This window comes from Salvia hispanica, chromosome 5, assembly GCF_029641045.1.
Source record: "Salvia hispanica isolate PSC_SH4W2 chromosome 5, Shi_PSC_v1, whole genome shotgun sequence".
NCBI lineage: Eukaryota > Viridiplantae > Streptophyta > Magnoliopsida > Lamiales > Lamiaceae > Salvia > Salvia hispanica.
The window spans coordinates 18,991,570-19,003,536 of record NC_142696.1 but is presented as its reverse complement, the minus strand read 5'-3'; the positions used below and the strand labels follow the sequence as shown (position 1 = coordinate 19,003,536).

The 11,967-nt window shown below is 32.8% G+C and overlaps 1 protein-coding gene across 4 annotated transcripts; it reads left to right on the top strand.

The window, feature by feature from the left end:
* The first annotated feature begins 2,398 nt into the window (after positions 1–2,398).
* Positions 2,399–11,564, top strand: LOC125188749 (putative protein phosphatase 2C 60). 4 transcript variants are annotated; one of them, XM_048085782.2, is made up of 11 exons: positions 2,399–2,535; positions 4,646–4,768; positions 5,631–5,694; positions 6,245–6,353; positions 6,568–6,709; positions 8,871–8,996; positions 9,516–9,639; positions 9,739–9,815; positions 9,983–10,035; positions 10,886–10,940; positions 11,022–11,564. In XM_048085782.2, the coding sequence occupies exons 2-11, from the start codon at positions 4,652–4,654 to the stop codon at positions 11,181–11,183; spliced, it is 1,029 nt and encodes a 342-aa protein (XP_047941739.1). In that variant the 5' UTR covers positions 2,399–2,535; positions 4,646–4,651; the 3' UTR covers positions 11,184–11,564. The 4 variants fall into 4 exon arrangements, with proteins under 4 accessions (XP_047941739.1, XP_047941738.1, XP_047941740.1 ...); XM_048085781.2 differs by lacking the exon at positions 2,399–2,535 and adding an exon at positions 2,547–2,727; XM_048085783.2 differs by lacking the exon at positions 2,399–2,535 and adding an exon at positions 2,553–2,664.
* Positions 11,565–11,967: the final 403 nt, after the last annotated feature.

The window sequence follows — 11,967 nt, the reverse complement described above, 5'->3', positions numbered from 1 at the left end:
TACACGATTAAAACCTGGTAATACACTATTAAATCTAATTTTTAAACTTTATTTTAATGAAATAAATCCATTTTTCACGATTCAAACCCTATCTACAAGAAATTAAATAACTAGAGTATAACATTATTTTTTTAAAATTAAAAAAAATTATAAAAATAAAAAAAATATTTTTAATGGGTTATCCGTATCCAACCCGCATCCAACTAGAACCTAACCTGAAATTATCGGGTTCTTAAGACAACCAATAAGGATACTAATCCAATAAAGCTTAACTCAAATCCATTATTTTCGTATGGATTCGTGTTGGATTAATGTGACGGATCAAAAGTTGTCATATTGATTACTAAAATAATGAATTTTTATTATATTTAATTATTTTTCACACCTTTAAAATTAATCTTTAAAAATCATAAATGTTATAAACCGTGCTAGTTTTTCATGACCAAGCAATCATAGACCCAACTAACGAAGAAGGGGGAGTTCAAGCATGGGCGGACGTAGACCCAAATGGAAGCGACTAGGGACTAAAAGCCCTCAATGAAATTCTTATTTAAATACTATTTTTTAATATTTCTTTTAAAATTTTATTTAAGTTTAAGGTAAATTATTGTATAATAGCTCCTACAAATAATATAAATTATTCATAAATATATTGTGAAATAAAATTTAGAAATTACAGCTACTATAGATGTTTATTTTTGTGTCTGCCCTGAGTTTAAGGATTAGGCAGGGAGAACACACGCGGTAGTAAAGAAGGAGGGCAATAATATGGTATTGGTATTGTTGCTAATTTATTAGTTATAGAAGATGAAGATGAAAGATGAAGATGAAGATGGCCATTTAAATTTTCTGTTTTTTGAACAATTCTCATCATCAATGAAGATGGGTAAAAACGTTTGTTTTGCAATGGATTTGATTCGCAGAAGATATACTATCGGTAATTATTGTCTTGAATATGAGAAAGATACAGTTTCTGTTTCAGCCATAAACTATAGCCACGTCAGCTATGAAGGATACAAATTTCTTGCTTGAAGCGGTAGAGATCCGATCGATTTCGCGTAATCATTGTAAGCTATGTTTGGATCGAATATATCATTATATGCATCTGAAATTATAAATTTAGCTGTATTTTGTTAGATTTTGAACAGGAGTCTATCACATCAAGCACACTAATATTTTTATTACTTTTTTAAATATGGGACTAAAATCATTAAAATGTACATGTACATAGAATTATTTATAACTATTCCAGCTATTCCCTCCGTAGTCTCCTATTATGCGTCTCAATTTTCTATTTTGTTCCGTCCTATATTAATTATCTCACTTCATTTTTATAATTTTTAGTAGTGGACCTTATACACTAGTAATTCATTTCCATTCATATTTTATTATAAAACTAATACTCGTACTCTCTTTGTCTTACGTTACTTGAGTCACTTCTTTTTTGCACTCATTTTTAAAAAAATTATACTCCCTCCGTCCCACAATAAGAGTCACATTTTCTAATTTTGACCCGTCCCACAATAAGAGTCATATTTCACTTTTATCATAAATGATAAGTAGTTATCAGTCATCACATTCCACTAACTCACTTCACTTACATTCTATTGTAAAACCAATATATAAAAGTGGACTTCATATTCCACTAACTTTTCTATTCCACGATTTTTTACATTTCTTAAAACTTGTGCTCACACAAAATGTGACTCCTATTGTGAGACGAGGGGAGAAATTGGATAGTTAAAGTGAATAGAGAGTAAAGTAAGAGAGAAAATATAAACAAAAAGATTTTCCTATACATTATTCTTTCTCGTACTTTATTCTTTTTACACTTTAACATGGGACGAAGGGAGTATACAAAAGTAAGATTTACATTCCGACATTACATTAACCTTTTCGATTCACATTTTATTAAATTATTATGTAATACTCGTATCTGATCAAAGTAGACGTATATTGGGGATGTAGGGAGTACATTTTTAAATTAACTATAAATTATAAATTGTAGTATATGGCATATAAACTAAACCCGAGTTACCAATGAGCCTGTCTCAGATTCTTTACATTTGCCTGAACAAGTAGAAATATGTTTTTTATAAAATTTTACTATCAAATAAGTGAGGTATAACTTGAGCCCATATAATCTTTATTAGTGGTACTATCTTGTCAATAAAACAGTCTTTGTATTTTTATTTTGGTTATTTATTAAAATTAAGTTCTATTTGATGGATGGAGGTCGTACTTCAAATTAGACACATCTTTTAGTACATGAATCAAAATTAATCATTTTCTGTTTATTTGAATTAGTGTGACATCCTTTTAATCCCACTTTTTTACTGAATAATGGATGATTATAACAAGATTTGATAGCCATAAACTAGATCTGTCCGATTATTTCCAATAGTCCAATTCCAACAAATCATAAACCGTAACATTGCTTAGCTCCATTTTTTACGCAGCTCCAAAGCGGTATAAAACGACACAAATCACAATTATCAATCATATTTACTCTCTAACTTTCACTTTTCTCCACAGGTTAGTACGCTCGTATAATCGCCAAATAATTCCATCACGAATTATCGTATCTCTGTAAAATTGTTGATTCAATCATACGCCATTTCATTTTCTCCCTGCGATTTTAATTTCTTCGTCTTCTTTTCCGATGTTAGTTAGCGTTCATTTTCTAGTATCTTCCTGATCTAATTGATTTGCGCTTTTTGTTATCCGGTATCCTCTTCAAATCTAGCAGCAATGGAATTGTCTGTGATTGTTTTTAAGGCGTGTGAACGTGTATTGTATATGTAATTGGGGATTTTATGTACAATCATATTCGAAACTCAAGTGTATTGCATTGATGATTCACATCTAATTACTTTTCTTCGTTTGTATAGTCTGTATTGTTGCCAATATATCTACAACACACACTCAGCTTTTATAAATTTGTGTTGGCGATACTTAATATCTTGTGTGCTTTTAGTTCAGTAGCGGGCTGGCTAACTTTACACCCATTAGAAACTCAAAAATAAGTAAGTTGAATCATAGTTTATACCAGATTTTCAAATTCTTTGAGAAACTTTTAGGCCAGAAAGTCATATGTTACCTATTTTGCTATCTTAAGCAGAAATGAAGGCAGTGTATAAGTTATGGTACTCCATACTTAGATACTAACATGGAACCAGATTATGAGTTCATGAGGTTAGCCATTTGTGAAGTGCATGTGTAAGAGTAAAATGACTTTTACTTGGTGCATTGAAGAAGGATAAGGACAATTTATGCCTGCTGAAAAATTCAATAGTGGATGATGCTTGGAAGGATTGATTTAGTTGGCTATTTAAAATGTATGGTCAGAGTTATATGATTGATCAATTTCATGGATGCTGTGATAGTATCATTGGCATCTCGAAGTTAAAATTCATTGTTGGGAGCATAATGTTCATCAACTCTCAGCCATAAGGGAATATTGTTCTGTTTTACAAAGCATTTCTAAAAGTTATGGGTCCTTGCATGATAAGAACTATTTTTGAAGCATTCATTCAATAGAGACCTCAGTGTAGGGCTTTTATTTTCTTGAGCACACGTTTTAGCTACTAGAAAATATCTTCAGAACCAATACTCAAGATTGTGTTCAACATGTCCCATGTAACTTTCATGTTTGTGGTTATTCTGATTAAAGTTATTTCATTTACTTGAGTATATAAAGTTCTAGACATGTACTGTTTCTTATATAATGAAATCAAGTATTAAGATAGGTGTATTCCATTTTCACATGTGTAGAATATGCATTTGTATGCACTAGGGGGTATCTTATGTCAGTTACGTGATTATATTTTTTGGGCTGATCTTTGTGTCCTCATAGTGTAATTTCTTGGTGTTACCCCTTCTTCCAAAAGCTTCTAAAGATTTGAAGGAAATATTTAATATGATTGAACTAAAATTTGCACTTCATATACTTGGAAATTGACATTTTAATAAATAATGCCATTGAAAACAATGATAGTGTTCACGATTAATAGGTATAGAGTTGGTATGATTGGACCATCATCTGAAAAATGTTGAATTGTTGTGCAAAGTAGAAGTCTTAAATCTTGAAAGTAAGAATGCAAGGGGAAACAAGAATATTGGTTGACTATATAGTTTCTAGATGAGGATTGAGGAATCAATCTGCAAACATGATGCCGTGGATTGTAGAAACAAACCTATGTATTTAGGGAACAGCCCCCTTACTGTTGTTTCTTTAATTCTCTTCTCTAGGAAAACACCCTTACTAATACTAAACTGTCTTGGTGAGTTCATTAGGAAGACCGAAGATATTAAGATTCTCTTCATTTGTAAAGATTCAGATCTAATGCTCTTGCTCGCCTTCTAATGCTTGATAATAGTATAATCTTCTTTAAAAGATAAGATCAATTGTTCAACAAAAGTGATTGATATAAAAGATAATAATATAGGTTGCAATTTTATATTTGTAACTGCAAATAAACATTAGATTTCTGAACTTGTTCCAAACCTTTATTGTATTAAAAGTAACTTTCGCTGATAAGGCAGAATACAGGTGCTAACTATATAATACTGAGATGGTGAAACTGACTTTGACTTCATATTTTGCTCTACAGTGGTTTGCGAAATTGATTAGTTGTTCTTGCAGTTTGAAATGGGGGTATACCTTAGCACTCCAAAGACTGGAAAAGCCTCAGAGGATGGTGAAAATGAGAGGCTTAGATATGGCGTGTCGTCTATGCAGGGTTGGCGAGCTACTATGGAAGATGCTGTAACTGATTCTACTTTAAAAATATTTGTATCTTGCTTTAGTTTTTGCATGCATAAAAAAGTTTGTTTTTGGCCTATTCTAACTTCTTATCCACTTCATCCGTAAATGTGATGATATTCATATTTCCAAGTTATAGTACTCCTCAGGGGTTCTTATGCCAATGTACTGTAGTGTTATGCTTATTACTACCAATTTTTGTTTCCCAATATCTAGATTGCATGTGATCAGATGTCTGCATATAGATAAGATGCTATGATGGTTATATCTTCTAACAAGATTCTGTTTTTGCTATGCCTAACCATGGAATGATCCTTTCCCCTTTTTGTTCTCTTGATCACAGAAAAGTCAATGTGTATCCCTAATATGTTAATTAAATGATAATGAATGAGCAAAACATTCGAACTTCTTTCTACTTACTAGCTAATATTTACTGTAGTTACTTTCAGTTTGCAATGGATTATATGACCATGAACACTATCTGAAATGCTGAAATTCTCTGACCATTCTGGCTTATGAAGTTCTCTGTAAGTAATAAAATGATTGGATAAAGTGTAGCATTGATGCAACCATGTTTTTTTACTCATGTTTCTTTCTTTTTTTTTTCATATATTTTTACTGCATTTTTTAACTATTCAGGATCCACCACAGTTAGGACTTCAGAAGAAACAGGAGATGATTGAGTGATTATCATTTTCCAAAATGCATTTGATATTTAACCACTGTTTATGTTACTTCCTTTGCCTTATCAAGTCATGAACACTTTTCCGTAAATGTGTATCTTTCATGAGGGAAAAGGGAACTCTATATATTTATAAGAGAGGTCTTATGTTCTTTTGTTTTTCTTGGTTGAGTTATTTTACAGCATGCTGCGTTCACTAATTTGGATGATTCAACCTCTTTCTTTGGAGTTTATGATGGTCATGGGGGTAAACACAAATCTTTATGTAATTTTTTTTCCTTTTTTGTCTGATGGCAGTTGTTGCCGAGGTTTATTGATATAGGTTAGCTTAACTGTTGGCTCTACACTAACCTTTAAAAACAGGGTCCACTCAAATTTTGATTAATAGCTGGTGTACTGAAACTTTCTTTTAAGAAACTCAAACTGTTTATTAGGTTCTTATTCATTAAGGGACCTGATCCTGCTTTAGAGATTAAGACATCTAACAAATAAAACCACCCAAATTAAGTTTATATACACATGATATTCTACCAAGAAATTTAGAGTCTCAATTCTTGTAATAAGAGAATGCAAGATCTAGAGTATCTATTGAAGTTTAGATACTACAAAAATAAGCTCAATCGGCTTAGAACTGATATTTTAATACTTTTTGGTGTAAATGTGCAATCCATCATTTGTGGGAACAATTTGAAGTTAATGGGAAAACAATCTATTACTTAGGTTAACTTTAAATTTTATTACAGATTTATAGGTTAGTACCTTTTTCTCTTGATAACTGGGGTTGATCAACTATGCAGGAAATGAAGTTTCCAGATTTTGTGCCAAGTTTCTCCATCAACAGGTGTTGAATGATGAAGCGTATGCTGCTGGTGATCTCGAAAATTCTGTTAGAAAGGCTTTTCTCAGGTTATTTTTCATTTCTGTTGAGGCTTTGTATTGTATTGATTATTATCTCATCCAGTAGACTATATTTTTCATTTCATTCAAAACATTGTTCTGGGAGAAAATACACCATATATCTTATATGGATCAAAATGATCAATGTGGTTCTTGATTCCTAGCTCTTATCAGGATCATTGTTATGCTAACAAGTTTGTACCATCATTCTTCTCTGGTGCAGAATGGACGAAATGATGTGTGGAAGAAAAGGACAGAAGGAGTTGGAACTACTAAGGGGTAAAGTGGACCAGTCTACCAGTAATGTAGAAAATTTACAAAAGACTGAAGAAGATAATGGCAAGGATGTCTTGTCCTCGGATGAAGTACGTGCTAAACACCTACTTGCACTAATTTGACTAAAGAAGTTTCTTGCTCTAAAATTGAATAAAACCAGTGTATTGCATAGTGCTTTACTTGCATTGCCCCCTGTCTACTGAACCACAAACCAAAAATGTCTGATACCTTTCACATCTAAAGTTCGTGATATATGCAGTGAAAGAAAATAAAATAAGGCAGAACATGCACTAAATGTCTACTAAATGCTCTTTGGACCTGTATTATATGCTTATAATTATATAGAGAGTGAGACATCTTGTGCTACTAGTGCATAGAGTAGCACCTTTTCTACCTCTGACGAAAAACATATGACAAAACATAAGAAGATATAACTCATTTTAGAAACAGAAGATATAACTCATTTCAGAACTGGGGCATTGTTGCTGGATTATATATATATTCCTCTACTTTTCTAAAATGGAAATAGTAGGAGTATATAAAATTTATATTTGCATGTGTCAAATTTCTGAGGAGATTAGATTGTTCATCATGCATAGAACCAGATGTTACACTAAAAAAAATTCTATCTTTATAAGCTTCCAAAAGGGAAAAGGGATATTGGCACCTAATATAATGGAACTTTCAAAAAGTTGGGTTTTTCCCTCGAACTTTGAAATTGGCAAATAATGTCGCGAACTTTACTCTGAGTTTGTTATTTCTCACCAATGAAAAAATTCTGGCTATATTAATAGATTGAAGAACAAATTTGGAGGTTATGCTTCAAGAAAAACTATTCTCAAATATTGAAAAACTTGAAGCTCTCGAAATTGTTGTTGAGAAATTACGAAACAAATCGTATCATGATATTATTTGCCGGAATTTTTTCATTGGTGGGAAATAACAAACTCAGGCTAAAGTTCATGATATTATTTGCCAATTTCAAAGTTCGTGGGAAAAATCCTACTTTTTGAAAGTTCCATGATATTATGTGCCAATATCCCATGAGAAAATAAAGAGTTATCTCATCTATTGCAGGCATTTGTCCTATAACCATATTCCATTATACCATCCAGTTATGTGTGACTTTTGTGGTAAAGTTTGTGTTACTTGCTATTCTTATGAGAAAATGTATGCATAAAATGACAACCGATGTTTTCTGGAACTGACAATTCCGGAATTTAAAGATTAAGTAATGCTGGGTTGGCATTTTAATTGTTACTGATCTATTCTTCTGGGGACTAGAAAGATTTTAGGTAGAAATAGGGCTAGAAAGATTTAAGGTAGAAATATAAAAGTCATTTATTTCCCTTCGGAATTAGGCGTAACAATTTTTACAGTAGATTTCAAATCAAAATTCGTTTTGTTGATATAGTTTATTTCATTTTGTTTTCTATTGAATATAATTAATTGTATTGAAAAGGAAAATGACCGAAGTTATATTTTGCATATTTTAGTCGAAGACTTATGTTGATGTTTTGTTGTGTAAATATGGTGATAGTAGGTAGGACAGAGAAACGCTATAGGATGTGACAGAAGATTGGGAGAATATTAAGTTGTTTTGGGGGGATGAATAAACCAAACATTATTTTGTTTCTCAAGGAAAGAATTAGAATTTGGGGAAGTAAACAAACACCGCCTCTATATTCATTCATTCTCTGTTTCTTCTTTAAGATATCTCAGTTTATCTGGATTCTTGTTGAAGTTTATCAAGATGAGAACCTCTGTTTTTTACTCCACACTGTGTCGCATTCTTGATCTGAATTCACAAGGATAAATGTTTTGATTTGATGATGTTTTGGGAAAATTATATTGCACACAAGGGTTCTGATAATCATAGGTTTGTTAATTTTGGAGATTAAAAGCCTGGATCATGGAACCTTTATGTGGTCTTTATGGAGTCTCTATGGAGACTTGATTAGTTGACTGTGGAGATCATGGAGTCTCTTTATCTTTATCTTATTAATTTTGTCCTTTAGTTTTCTAGGGTGTCTTATATATAGTTCCCTTCCCTTGAGGTTTGAGCAGATTGTTTAGTCTCGAGTCTAGTATAAGGACGGTAGTTTACCGTAGGGCATCGTAAAAGGATTACCACTTGTTTTGTTTTCGTTAATAATTATATATCAATTGTATTTCCTGTTTTTACTGTTCCCTGCTAGCCTCCCTCACCTCTTTTCTCTAACTGGTTCCTTGGTATCTTCCATAATGTAGGGAACTCCCTCAGATTACAGTGGCCCAAGTTCTGGAAGCACAGCATGTATTGCAATTATCCAAAATAATCAACTGCTTGTTGCAAATGCTGGTGACTCCAGATGTGTCATGTCTCGCAAGGGAAAGGTGAAGTCTGTTCTTTCTTTTTATGCATTTGTGGTGGTGTTCTAAATCCTTCAACTGTTTCTGCCTAGTAAATGTCCCTAACACAAATTAGAGTTTTCAGAGAATAAAATTATTCAGATGTTTAATTGAATTGGTAATTTTTTAAAATATACTCCTTCCTCGAAAAATAGAAACTTTTGAAACATCACAAGTTTTAATGCACAATTGGTAAAGTAAGAGAGAGGAAAAGAAAAATGGGTAAAATAAGAGAGAAGAGAAAAGTAGTGGAAATAGTGTTAGTGGATTGTGGGGTCCACGTCCTAAAATAGAAAGATTCAAAAGTTTCTATTTTTAAGGGACTGCCCAAAATGGAAATAGTTTCTACTTTTAAGGGACGAGGGACGGAGGTGGTAACATTTTAGGTATTATTCTGTTTCAGAGAGTGTCATGTCTTTGCAATAAGCAGTGACATTTGTGGGTCATCAATTTTTACAAGAGATGTTGGGTCATGTTTGTATGGAATGTGAAACTTTCTAGCAGGCGTTCGAGTTATCCAAAGATCACAAGCCAGATCATGCTATTGAGAAAAAAAGGATATTAGATGCTGGTGGGTATGTACAATATGGGCGGGTCAATGGGAGCTTGAACCTGTCAAGAGCAATTGGTACGTAAAACGTAAAACAGACTTGGCCATCTGTCTGTATGGAGCGCAGTAGTGCTCCAATACTTTTCTGCCCATAATGATAGTTTCAAATCTTTTCAGGTGATATGGAGTTGAAGCAAAATAGGTCATTGCCTGCTGAAAAGCAAATTGTCACAGCAAACCCTGATATAATTAAGGTATGTGGATTTTTTTATTTATGCCTAACTGTCTTTTTGAGATATTTTAATGTAATTCTTAGGAAAATGTCAAAGAATAACTGAAAAGTTTTACACCCTTTGCATTCTGTGGCATGGAACCAATTTGCCGGTATGACATATTTTCTGGTTGTTGTTCCCCCAAATAGGTTGAGCTTTCTGAAGATGATGAATTTCTTATAGTAGCATGTGATGGGATATGGTAAGACTTTCTGATGTCGTATATGTTTTAATTTATATTATGCATGTATTTCTTTTAGCCCAAAATGGGATTATCTTGTGTATCTATGATAGAGCTATCTTTTTATTTGTTATTTCATGTTGTTATGCAACGAGTTTTGAAATTATTTTTGATCCCATCAAGGATATGAAAGTTATCCTAGTTGTTTAACCACAAAGACATATATCAAGAGCTTTATAATTATAGATTCTAAGAGTTCAGTTCTAATGTGCTGGTGGTTTTAAAATACAGTCTGCTTTATAAGGTGATATTTGTAATACAGTCTGGTTTTTGGATATGTTGACTCTTCCTTATTCAGAGAAAACAACAATTGGAGATATGATTTGTGGTCTTAATTACTGGCTTTGGTAATTAGACATGAAATTTTTGTTACGTACACCAAACTTTGAATATGTTCGAACAAAATTTAACAGATGAACTACAAGATAACGTTACCAGCAGGAATTACAACTAATATTCTTGTCAAACTTTTTGTTCTCTTTTAGATTATGGGAGCTGTGATTTCCATTATAAATGCAACTTTTCTGTAGGAAATGTTAATGAAAATTTTAATAATATGATGTGTCTTGTGAAGGAGTGTACGAACTGTATATGCAAATCCTTAAACTTGTATCTTTATTCAACGTGCAAAATCTAATACTTGTGGGGGCTCCAGTCCAGTCATTGGATGTTCTCCATTGTGATTTATGCATTTCCTGTTTCAGTCTGTTGCTAACTTGTGATTCTTTGGCTCATAATCTCGAATCGAATATAAGAATATTCACTGCCTTCATATCCTTTTTTGTGCGGTTTACTTTCTTTCTTTTGCTAGGGATTGCATGTCAAGTGAACAAGCAGTTGATTTCGTGAAACAACAGTTGAACTCTGTAAGTCCTTGCTGTATCAGTCGCAACCATTATCGCCATATCTCATGGAAAGCTAAAACATGACTATTAAAAAACTTGCAGGAAAAGAAGCTCTCTATGGTGTGCGAGAGAGCATTTGATAGGTGTTTGGCACCATCGTCTGGGTTGGAAGGCTGCGATAACATGACGATGATCGTAGTGCAATTCAAGAAAGCTTTATTCTCAAAACCATCTTCATCAGAACAGGTTGTGCCCTCACAGTAAAACACGTGGAAGAATTTTTCGGGCTCCCAAGTCTCACTCCTCTGGGTGAAACAAGCTGAAATTTCGATCACTGGTGATCAGATTCGGCAAATTTTTACTCAACGCCTTCTGTAAATACCGGTGTTTTAGCCATGTAGCTTCTGCTAGGAAGACTCGGTACCAAGGTAAAAGGTTTTCTGACGAGTTGATTCAGTAGGAAATGATGGCATATATTGCTGGAATAAGGATTGATTTTCTACGTTGAAAGAATAATGGACTAGTTCGTTACTGTGGTTTGGGCTGATTACATTGGAATTTATGCATCGCTTTGTATTCGGTGTTTATGGAATGCACATTTGGATTAATTGCAGGAGTAAAACAAATATTCAAATTGGTGAGTTATCACAGGTGGGTGTATGAATTCAAATTGTGCTGAATTAGTTGCATGCATTTGTGAATTAGAGATTAGCAGTGTTTTATAGTAGGGGATGAGAGTTTAATACCATGATTTTCCGAACGGTATGATATCTTATCAACGATTTTGGTAACGTAATAGTATGAATTTTGATATATCGCGACATACTGAAATTCGGTATCTACTATATACCGAAAATGTTGTATGTACCATATACAGGGTATACCGAATTCGCAGTATATATTGTAAAATATACTCCATTTAATATATTTTTAAATTATAAAATATACTTTAAGTATATGTACTCCATCCGTCTCAATGAAGATGACCAATTCCTTGAATGCCACCAAATTTTATGCAATCTTATTATTAAGGAGTTAAAGGAGAGAG